The 12,036-nt window shown below is 45.0% G+C and overlaps 1 protein-coding gene across 2 annotated transcripts in view; it reads left to right on the forward strand.

Annotated features, from left to right (window-relative positions):
- The window catches only part of ABCC5 (ATP-binding cassette, sub-family C (CFTR/MRP), member 5), a 140,786-nt gene that overhangs the window by 96,391 nt on the left and 32,359 nt on the right, over positions 1-12,036 (forward strand). For both annotated transcript variants that reach the window (XM_008574202.1, XM_008574201.1), the window contains 5 exons: positions 2,677-3,033; positions 5,938-6,009; positions 8,267-8,391; positions 8,511-8,583; positions 10,895-11,098. In XM_008574202.1, the coding sequence (XP_008572424.1) occupies positions 2,677-3,033; positions 5,938-6,009; positions 8,267-8,391; positions 8,511-8,583; positions 10,895-11,098 (831 nt within the window). The remainder of the gene's footprint in view (positions 1-2,676; positions 3,034-5,937; positions 6,010-8,266; positions 8,392-8,510; positions 8,584-10,894; positions 11,099-12,036) is intronic.

Below are 12,036 nucleotides of genomic sequence, written 5' to 3' on the forward strand. Positions count from 1 at the left end.
CCCATGATAACAAGTATTTATGACTTAATCCCTCCCCAACTCTAAGCTGTTTCTTTCTTCTTATTATCTTCAGGTGTTTATTAATTAGAATTATATTGACTTTATTAGGGTTGGGGGTGGCTGTTTTTAGGTGTCTTGCGACTATTTATTATAAATGCTTCTGAGGACATTAAAGGAAATTTGCCTTAATCCAGAAGAGTCATCTAAGGAAGCTTTTTGAAAACAACAACAAGAAGAAAACTGTTCCTGAGATTATATCTACCCAAAAAGCTTCTGCTCTCCCATTATTTTCTAGGCAAGGGACAAGAGGATAAAATGGATGGCACTTGCCTCTTTGATTTATTTATAGACCTTCAAATTCATTGAAGCTGTGTAAAACCCTACTTTGACTCTGTCCCTTCCTATTTTGCACCATCTCCTTTTTCTTTTTAAATTGGGGTTCAGGATCTGATAGATGTACAAGTGTAGTCTTTTCTCTATTTGACCTAGCCTGGAAGTGCTTCTTTCAGAAGAACTTGTTGTTCCTTATCAGGTAGTATGAATAAAGGATAGAAAAAGACATAAAATTTCTAGGAGGGTGATAACCTGTAGAAAGACAGTGAGAAGCCACTTTGTGGCCTTTCTGGTCATGTTATCATCAAAGTAGGGTGGCCATCTTTAGCAAATAAAAACACAGGACACCTAGCTACATATTGCATGGGACATACTTATACTGAAAAATTGTTCATTGTGTATGTGGAATCTAAATTTAACTGGATGTCACGTGTTTTTATCTGGCAACCCTGTGAGTAGTCCCCTCTTCTGCTCAACAGATTGATTCTGATTTGATTCTTCTAGTGAATGAGAGCAATGTTTTGATGGTCAGTGTTACATGGTAAAGGTGAGGTTAATGGTTTGTGTACCTCTAAGATTCTGTTTTCCTGGAAGGTGCAAATCCAAGTAGATATAAATTCAAGTGTTGTGAAGCCCTTGTCTGCCTCAGCGTGTCAGGGCAGAGTGACCTGAAGCTGAAATCCTCCAGGGAGGAGGGCAGGGCTGCAGGGAGAAGGAAACGGGAGGAGAGCTGTGTGCACTAGTCAGCACCAGCATACTTCTTAATAGTTCATTAAGGCCTAAACGATCTTTATCCTTTTATAACTCTTTAGGGAAGAAAAATGCTGTGAGTTCTGAGATTGATCAAGAGTGAAGATTATCTAGGAAACTTTGAAACATGACACTTCTGGGAAGGTTGGGGATTAGGAATGAATAGGAGATGTGGTGACTTAAGTGAGGAAGAGAATAAGCTTGGAGGTTTAGAATCCAGGAACAAGGGTTTGTTTTTTGGGGAAAGGAACTATATATTTTACATTTAATAGTACCCACAAACTTTAAGATATTTGGGGTTCTTAGTAACTAAGCAAACAGTCCTGACCTTAAAAGTCATCTTTGCTCTAAAGATTTGTAATGTCATTTTAAAATTTTTTATGAAGAGTTTTTCTTCACCACAGTGGGAATCGAACTAGGTGGAGAAGATCACTGGTTTAAGACAGTTGTCAGAAGTGGGTTCAAAGGCTTATGGGAGAGTCCTGGGCTGGGATTTATTATGGTCAGTGTTTCAGATCTAATTTCAGAAACATTTCCCTCTACAAGTGTTCTATTCTTCTTCCCTTAACATAACTCAGCGAGACTCTGGGATGAGTAGTGGGAAAGAGTCTTGTTCTCTTCCCAAGGGATGTTTCTCAGGGAGATACCCTTCACTTCCACTCAAGTCTGTTCGTTTGTTGTTTGAATTCTCACAAGTTCCAAGGCAAGACTTTGAAGACATGAGAATTTCTTGGCAAGAAGATATACTCTATAGTAGATAAAACCTTAGATACTCTATTCAAACCCTAGCAACCTAAGCCGGGTAACAATCTCAACTCGGCCTCTCCCTGCAAGATATGTGCTGTGTTGTGGGTGAGGGAAGCGGACAGGCTTTGGGAGTGCTCTGAAAAGAAAACAGGGAGGTAAGGATCTGTAGGAGGTTAGCATGCCCTTTGGTTTTCGTACCTGCTTTTTTTAAATTTTATTTTATTTTATTATTTATTTATTTATTTATTTATTTTTTCCTTTTTGTCTTTTTTCGTGTCCGGCAACGGATCGCAACCCTCAGTGTTGCGCCCGTACCAGACCGGGACTGGCAACGGGATCACAACCCTCGGTGTTGCTCCCACACCTCGCTCAGCCAGTGAGCAGGAACCGGTCTGTATGTGGGATCTGAACCCTCGGCGGGAGCGCCACCGCGCTCCCAAGCGGCGCACTTATCCAGTGCGCCACCGGGCCGGCCCCGTACCTGCTTTTTACTACCTGCTACTCAGCAACTCATGAGTGACACCTAGGGCTGTGTACCAGTTAGTTAAATGAGGGGAGGTTAACATTAGGCTGGGAGAAAAGGAAAAGTTAGTTGAGCGTATAATTTGTAGTGTAGAGTGTTGGGTCAGTGGACAGGGTCCCAACACCTCCTGAGGTTGCCCCCACACTCCTATGACTCCTTGATGAGCCTGAGGCTGGGCCACACTAATGAGCTACCTTTTGCCCTTCAGCTTCCTTCCACTGTATAGCCTGATGTGTTTTGCTACGTGAGTGTACGCCCTAGGCTTGTCTCCCTGGTCTTGATCCAGTGTCTCATCTTTGCACCTCTCTCACAACTCCTATCAGAGTTTGTTTCTAATGGAAGAGGTTCACATGATAAAGAACAAACCAGCCAGTCCTCACATCAAGATAGAGATGAAAAATGCCACCTTGGCGTGGGACTCCTCCCACTCCAGTATCCAGAACTCGCCCAAGCTGACCCCCAAAATGAAAAAAGACAAGAGAGCTGCCAGGGGCAAGAAAGAGAAGGCGAGGCAGCTGCAGCGCACTGAGCACCAGGCGGTGCTGGCAGAGCAGAAAGGCCACCTCCTCCTGGACAGTGACGAGCGGCCCAGTCCCGAGGAGGAGGAAGGCAAGCACATCCACCTGGGGAACCTCTGCTTGCAGAGGACACTGTACAACATCGACTTGGAAATCGAGGAGGTAACCTATCTTCTTTCACCCCTCCCTTCCACACCCCATCTGCCACGCTGCCCGTGTTCTTATCTGGCAAGAATAGGCAATTGCCATTTCTTTTAGCAAAGTACTTTGTGGCTATGAGTGATTTTGAACTAAAAAGCAAATTGAGCCAGCTCTAACTCTGAAAGGATTACTTAAGCATTTAACAACAGAAATTAATAACAACTGATGTCATGTGATGCTCATCAGCAAGGAAATGAAGCATTCAAGTGGATTTTCCAGGATTTTGCCCTGAATAGGTTTCTTGTTGTTGTTGTTTGTGAGCTGCAGTAATTATTTCTGATTGTTATAACTGAATGTGGGCTCCTCGTTAGCACTAGGCTGGGCATTGCACATAAGCTGGCACATAATAGGTGTTCTCAGTGCTGATTTTATCAACGATTATATTGTAATTGTTTTAATATAAGCAAAGGCTCATTATGGAATATGATGTCACAGCCGAAATAGCACAGGACTAGAGTCTCTAAAGCCCTCCTATAGAAAGTGGCTGGAACAGAGACTCCAGCTTCAAAGCTTTTAAAATACAGAATATGACTGGTGCCAGCACCAAGTTTAGAGGGCTGTATCATCCAGAAGGCCCCAAATGTATGTATATACATTCATCCAACAGCCATTTTTTGAGTGCCGACTCTATGACAGGTACTGTCATAAGGCCTGTCAAGAGTTATAGCAGCAAAAACCTGAACAGACAAAAATCCCTGTCCTCCTAGAGCTTACATTCTAGGCAAAGACAGACAGTAAACAAGAAAATATATTGCACATCAGATGGTGATAAAGGCTATGAAAAATGGGAATAGAGAGTGCTGGGGCAGGGAGCAGTTGTGGCTGCAATTTACGTTTTCTGAGGGAAGGCCTCACGTAAAAAGTTAAGATCTAAACAAAGACCTGAAGGCAGTGAGGGAGTGAGCCTGTGGATATCTGGGGCAAGAAGAGCATCCCAGAAGGAACAGAAGTGCAAAGGAGGGGGCTGGCAGTTATCTCTGTTGGTTAGAGTGCAGTGTTATAACACCGAGGTCAAGGGTTTGGATCCCCTGGAGTGTGCGTCTTATTGGAGCCGAGTAAGCATGGGAGAGAGCAGTAGATACTGAGGGCAGAGAGGCTGTGTGAGCCTCTGGCAAGACTTAGGCTTCACTGAGTGGGAAGAGAAGCCCTTGGAGGATTTGGAGCCAAAGAATGACATGGCCTGACTTAGGTATGAAGAGAATCATTCTCACTGTTGGATTCAGAAGAGTGTAGGGAGACAAGGAAGCGAGGGGAACAGTTAAAGATGTGTTACTGCGCACCCCAAGAGAAAAATGAGGATGTCTTGACCAATGGTGGTGGTGGAGATGTCAGAAATGTTTATCTGTATAACTGGAAGTAGGGAATAGGTGTTCTAATGCAGTGTTTATCAAAACTAGCAACTGACTGGAGGCATGTTAAGCAGATCCAGAGGTAGGCTGAAGAGAGAACAAAAAGCTACCAGCTCTTGAAAGCTATAAGCAAGAGAGGGAGACAGTGCTTACTGAGACCACCTAAAACTATTAGTGTAGTTCATCACCGAAGTGCATTCAAGTCAGTTTTTTACTTTACTCTTAACAACAGGCTTCTTATTTAATAACTATTATCTTGATTATTGAGGCAACTATGTTACATTGTTAATCAGCTCTATTAGAGAATTATTCCTCATATTCAGCTGTAATTTACTTTCCTACTTTATATCTTGATCCTCATTCTGCCCTTTAGAGCCCACAGACACATGACAGACCTTCAGCTGTTTGAAGAAGGTTACCATGGTTCTCCCTGGGCCTCTTCTCAAGGGAGGGGAAAGAAAGGGAATGTTTGCCACGTGTCTTCTGTGCATAGGCTCTTACTTCATTGTTGGTGTCTCATTTAGTCACCATTCAGTCATCAGAAAGCGTTTTTCTCTGTGTAAACCTAACTGATCTGAGCAGAGGTTGAAACCGTGACTTGACCTCCTCATTACCACCAGGCAGTCATCTTTCATACTCCCAGACCATACTGAAAACTTTATTTGTTCAACATACTTTTATTACGTACCAGACTTTGATTCTACAAGGAAAACTCCTTCCTTCAATGTGCTCAGAGTCCAGTGAGGGAGACAGGCACAGTATTAGTTTAAATAACAAGGCCAGGATTGCACAATTAGCAAGTGCTAGAGGAGTTCGGACACATGTCAAGACCTGTCACCTCCAGAATCCATGCTATTTTCACACCCTCACTCTATTCCTTCCTTCCCTGGGAGACTGGAGCCAGCACATGCCCTTTTACAGTCATCTGTCTGTCCTTGAAAACCTTCAACACTAATTGTTGAGAATTCATTATCGTGCAGAGGATATTCAGTTAACCACAGGCTTAGTTTTCCACTTTTCTGTGGGATTGATGGTACAAATATTCCTCATATTCTCGGGAATGTTTTGTAGAAAAATGGAAGCAACAGTGTACATAGTTTTTATTAAAAATAATGTATAGACCCTAGAGAAAAATCATAATAAAGTAATTTTTGAGTCTTGCCCTCTCTTCCAAAAAACAATAACAAAAACAAACAAAAAACATGGGTTACCAGCAAGGTAGGAAAGGGGCTAGGCCTTTGTACAGTGATTGTGAGATACCTTAATGTGTGTGGCATATTTAATTTTCCAAAGGGCTTCTATTTCTGTTACCTCAGTTTATCCCCACAGAAACCCTATGAAGTAGGCAGCTACCAAGCAAGAAAACACAGGTAAATGACTTGTTGGGTCGTCAGGATGATAGTTCCCATGTTGGTAAACTAGAGTTGATGTGTTTTTCCTCAGAGAGACCGAAAGTCCCTAGAGATGAGTGGTTAGTAGTCTGTGAATGACTGTCCTCTCTCTGTCCTTTGTCCAGGGGAAACTGGTTGGAATCTGTGGCAGTGTGGGAAGTGGAAAAACCTCTCTCATTTCAGCGGTTTTAGGCCAGGTAAGATTTTTGTTACTGTCCTTGGCATTTTCTGCTTCTTTCTCTGGACTCTGCCTAGCAGAAGTCTCAGGAAAAATGCACTCATTTCCTTTAGAGAGTCAAGCGAGATGGAAACAAAATGAACCCCTGACCTGCATCATGCTCCCACCTCTTTCTACCCCTGACAGCATTGTGTCTGGAAGGGGGCTCAGTGGACACCTGATGAATGACTGATTGATAACCCAGTTGGAGTCATTTGTCTCTCATGCCTTCTTTTATTCAGCATGCATTTATTGAGTGCTATTAGTATGCCAGACATTGTGTTGAAAAATGGCAGGGATAAGAGATAAACAAACACCCCACACTGTAGCACTGCTAAACAGAGTTTAAATTGTAAAGAAACAAGTAACCAGCACCTCCAGCCTTTCTGTCAAAGAAAGGACTGTCAGGATTTGATCTAGAAGCAAAGCCCCGTTTGGTTTTCAACCTAACCACTGAAAAAGTTGTGCCCTCAAGGGACTCATGGTCCAGTGGGGAGCTAGGCCTTCCAGACACACAGCACATCACAAGGCAGCATGTGGACAGTACATGAGGGACCCAGCAGACAGCTGCCAGCACTTAGAGTGACAGGGCAAGGGTCCTCCCACTGAGACAAGTTATCTTCACTGTGCTTTAGAACCGAACAATCAGGAAAAAAACCAAGGTACCCATGTGCTTTTAAATTTGAATTAAACTAGCTTGACTTAGATGGTTGACATGAGAATAAACGGGATTATTTCTACCTCCCGATGGAGGAGTTCCTCTGAATCATTTATCCATATAGAGGAAAAACAAATGGGGACAGGGTTGGGGAAGGGTTTTTTTATAGCCTCCAGTTTGTGGAATATTTTCTTGTCTTGTTTGGCATCAGCTGTCACAGTTGGTGAGTTGTGGTTCTTCTTGAGAGTGGTGGTACCCAGGCAGCCTGAGGAACACTGCATCCCAATCATCTGCAGTGGTGGTCCCTATCCCACCCCATTTCTGCTTTATGACACTCTCCAGTGGTTGGGCCTAGCCACTGGTCTTTGTAAAAAGCAAAAAGCTTCCCAGGTGATTACTGATAATCAGCCAGATTTGAGGGCCAGTGATAAGAGCTGGGGGTGGAGGGGTGGTGTCAGTTTCTAAGTGCTACTCAGCAATCTAGCAAGATATTTCTTTTTCAGGGGTTGCCTGGGCAGTAGTTAGGTTGAAACCCAAGTGGAGCTTTCTTTCTGGATCGGATCCTGGCAGCCCTGTCCCTGACAGGGAGGCTGGTGACACTGGTCAGCCTCCTTCTTCAGAGTTTAACTTTTTGTTGATAGTGCTGCAGTGTGGAGTGTTTATGCAGCAGCAGCCCTAAGAGCTGGGTTTCCACAGTAGACCCTCTGTGGGTTTCTGAACACTTGGAAGTGCATGTTAGAATGCTTCCAGTGCATGGCTGGTTAGGTTGTGTTGTGTTATGGTCTCCGGAGGGTACACCTGTGTGTGTACACTGTGCATGGTGGTGTTCGAGAGGATAGGCTTGTACATGCAAACACTACCCAGGCTGGTTAATGAAACTTTCCTTCAAATCTGTAGCATCTCCAGCCCAAGACAAATGTCTGCTGTTGGTCCCAAAAGGAACCATGAACAAGGATAAAATGGATAAATCAATTCATATCAAACATTGCGACTGAAAACACAGTTCAAAGTACATGGCTCATCATGTGCTTCACGTCTTCCCTTCCTCATGGAGGGAAGGTCCATCATCAGTATATGAATACTGTGTAAAGCTAGTTGATGTCTAATGTGTATTTTTTTTCCTTTAGTCCTCATTTTACAGAAGCAGCTGGTCTGGCCAATATTCTGGATTAATTCTGTAGATGAGTTGGCCTGTCCTCATCTTGAGGCAGGGACTAGCTGTAAATCCATATAACATCCTCTCCAGGGCAGTTCTGAAAGAGTCTTCTTGCTTGTGTTTCCCTTAGCTAAAATGGTTTGCAGTTAGGAAAGAAAGAGTGTGAAATGGCTGCTGAGTGAAGCGTTTGTCCATTCAAGTTATGGGTTATGCTGGGCTCTTGTCACACATAAGCAAAGAGAACTTTGATTTTCTTTGCTACTGTAGCTGTCTTTGGAACAAAGGTGAGGTCTGGATTTGAATCCAAAAAGCGTCCAAGGAAATTGCTAAAACTTTAGACTCCATTGTGGGATGTGTGGGGTTCTGTTGGCTCAGGGTGATGGTTTGCGTTATGATGCCATTGGATGGTGTCTGTCTCCCTAGATGACACTTCTAGAGGGCAGCATTGCAATCAGTGGAACCTTCGCTTATGTGGCCCAGCAGGCCTGGATCCTCAATGCCACCCTGAGAGACAACATCCTCTTTGGGAAGGAATTTGATGAAGAAAGGCAAGGAATGTTTGGTTTCTGTCCTGCTTTCCATCTTGGCCATGTGAGATGCAAGGCAGCCCATGTCAGCAGGCTCTACTCCAACCGTGTCTCTGATGGTGTCTCTTTGTGTCCTTCAGATACAACTCTGTGCTGAATAGCTGCTGCCTGCGGCCTGACCTGGCCATTCTTCCCAACAGCGACCTGACTGAGGTACAAGCCTTGTGCCCCTGACGGGATGTGCACTCAGCAGAGAGGGCTCTGGAAGATGAGTGGCAGGGCTGTATCAGAGCCACCTCCTGAAAGTGCACCTTAAATACTTGGGAGAAGAACCTAGAACCTACACAGGGAGTTTTGCTTTCATTGGGCCTTTGTTAAGAAAGCATTTGTTCATTAGGGAAGGGATATTAACACTATTTTAAATATATTTCATATGTTATGTGGATTTTAAACAATATCCCATTATTGATTCAGAGATTTTTTTTTTTTTTTTTTAATTTTTTTTCTTCTTTTTTTCGTGACCGGTAAGGGGATCGCAACCCTAGGTGTGGTGTCGCCCGCACCGCGCTCAGCCAGTGAGCACACCAGCCATCCCTATACAGGATCCGAACCCGTGGCGGGAGCGTCGCTGCGCTCCCAGCGCCGCACTCTCCCGAGTGCACCACGGGGTCGGCCCCAGAGATGTTTTTTACTGTATTCAGATATTTTTAAAACCACAAGTCAAGAATGTGCATGTTAAACTTCTTCAGTGAACTTCATTTTGCCAACCTCCTTACTCAGAGACGGTCTGTAGAGAGCCCTCTTCCATTAGAAAGAGTCCTTAAAACTAATCCATCTTTCTTTGGTTCTCTGCCTTGGAGCAGTTTCCAGAGGAGTGTTTTGGGACTAGTTTGTGCTCTACAGTGTTTTTTTTTTTTTTTTTTTTTGTCTTTTTCCGTGTCCGGCAACGGATCGCAACCCTCAGTGTTGCCCCCGTACCGGACCGGGGACCGGCAACGGGATTGCAACCCTTGGTGTTGCTCCCGCGCCTTGCTCAGCCAGTGAGCGGGAACCAGTCTGTATGTGGGATCCGAACCCTCGGGCGGGAGCGCCGCCGCGCTTCCCAAGCGGCGCACTATCCAGTGCGCCACCGGGCCGGCCCCAGTGCTCTACAGTGTTAAAGCTCATCTCCCATGAGCTGCCCTGGAGGTCTCTGGGACTGGCACTTTTATTCTGCTGACTTTAGTTAATCCCTAAAACCAGATTTGGTGAATGGTTTAATCATTTCTGAGGTTCTCAAGTCATTGTCCCCAGATTGGCAGCATCAGAATCACCAGGAACTTGTTAGAAATGCAAATTACTGGGCCGGCCTGGTGGTGCACTGCTACAGTGCGCCGCTTGGGAGCGCAGTGGCACTCCCGCCGAGGGTTCGGATCCCACATACAGACCGGTTCCCGCTCACTGGCTGAGCGGGGGGCGGGCGCAGCACCGAGGGTTGCGATCCCGTTGCCGGTCCCGGTCCGGTATGGGCGCGACACTGAGGGTTGCGGTCCGTTGCTGGACACGAAAAAAGACAAAAAAATAAAAAGAGAGAGAGAGAAATGCAAATTACTTTGGCGTGTGGGGTGCAATCTATTTTAACTAACCCTGTAGGTAATTTTGATGCATGTGGTTTGAAAACCTCTGGATTTGCTGAACTTTTTTTAAAAAAGATTTTTCAAAAATATATAGCCAGTTACCATTTGCCAATAGTAAGTCACAAATGACAATCTTTTACCGTTTTATTTGTTCATTTAGTAACACTTACCAGGTACATGTTATGTGCCAGCTGCATGTTATATGCCAGTGACATGTGCCATACTGGGAATATAAAGGAACGGGACAATAATCTGCACCCTCAAGAAGTTTACAGTTAAGAGGATGAGACACCTAAACAAATAGGTGCAAAATAATCTGATGAAAAAGAGCCCCTTTTCTTTTGGGTATTAGTGGAGAAGAGGTTGGGGAAGATTTTACAGAGGAGATGATGCCAGCACTGAGCAGACACAGTACAGAAAAGGCATGACATTGTCATGTGTGGTCATAACATACACATTGTTGTAAATGGCTTAGACCCCAGGGTGTGGAAGGGGATTGTACAGTGGAGGCTGAGAGCTGCTGGGGAGCCAGGTGGCAAAGGTTCTGCACTGTGTGCCATGTTTGGGTATTTAGAGTCTGTCCTTTAGGGAAGAGTTTTAAGCAAGGGTGGGACATGGTCAGCTTGTGTTTTGGAGAGATCTTTCTGCCATATGGAGAATGGATTGGGGAGGGGGCCACCCAGGGGAGTTGCAAGATGTAGGATTGACTGGTACCCAGATGGCTGTGGGAGATGAGGAGGTGCCTGGGTTGCTCTCCCAGTTCTTGGAAGGATATTAGTGGCAGTTCCGCTGTGAGGGAATTCTAGAGAAGGAGCCAGTTTGGGTGGGGAAAGGAGAGGTGACTGGGTACACTAAGTGCTGTTCAGATCTTGAGCTGGAGGCTTCACTGTGCTTTTGGACTCCTGTAGATTGGCGAGCGAGGAGCCAACCTGAGTGGGGGGCAGCGCCAGAGGATCAGCCTTGCCCGGGCCTTGTATAGCGACAGGAACATCTACATCCTGGATGACCCCCTCAGTGCCTTAGATGCCCATGTGGGCAACCACATCTTCAACAGTGCTATCCGGAAGCACCTCAAGTCCAAGACAGTTCTATTTGTTACCCACCAATTACAGGTATGGTGCCCTCTTCCCTAGGCTGCCCACCTTGGCTTGGGAAATCAGAAATAGGGAGGTGGGCTTGGTCCAGGTGTCTTTGTGGGGCAACTAGAGATTCCTGGGATCAAGTTTACATTTCCTCAACAAATAGCCCTTGGCCCATTATACCAGTAAATCTCACTGTTACTAGTGTACCACATGGCCATCTGAATCAGAGATCCTTGGAGCATATGAACTTCTGTATATAGAACAGGATGTAAAAGGGCTGAGAGGAGTGGGCCGAAAATGGAACCTGGGCATGAGATGGTTTGGAAAGCACTGTGCTAACATCTACATGCAAGTGGGAACTGTTTGGAGAAAACAAGCTCTTCTCCCTCTGTCATTCCATGACAAGCAGTCACTTCGGAGAGTAGTGCAGGATGTTGCCATCTGCTTCACATATGTTGTCAAAGTTGGGGACTGGTCCCGCATTCTGCCACAGAAAGTCTGTAATTATGTGTACTTCTAAGTGCAGTAAAAGGGTGTGAAGTTTAATGCAAGGCTCAGATGGCTTCTTCAGCAGATTCATGTCAAAAACTGGAGGAATTGCTCTTTGAACTATATCATAAGGCACAATAAACTGAAGCAAAGATTCTCAGTCTTGGCACTATTCACATTTAGGGCCAGATAGTTCTTGGTGGTGGTGGGGGGGTGGGCTTCTTTGTGCATCCCTGGCTTCTACCCACTAGATAGGCCAGATTGTTCTTGGTTGGGGTAGAGGAAGGGGCCTGCTCTGCATCCCTGGCCCCTATCCAGTAGATGCCAGTAGTACCTCTACTCCCTATTGTGACAACCAAAAATGTCTCCAGATATTGCCAAATGTCCCAAATGTCCTCTTGGAGGCTAAATTGCCTCCTTTGAGAACCACTGAACTAAGGTATGGGATTTCAGTGTCAATGTATTTGCGCAAATATCAG

Source organism: Galeopterus variegatus, unplaced genomic scaffold (genome assembly GCF_000696425.1).
Source record: "Galeopterus variegatus unplaced genomic scaffold, G_variegatus-3.0.2 Scaffold1013, whole genome shotgun sequence".
Lineage (NCBI taxonomy): Eukaryota > Metazoa > Chordata > Mammalia > Dermoptera > Cynocephalidae > Galeopterus > Galeopterus variegatus.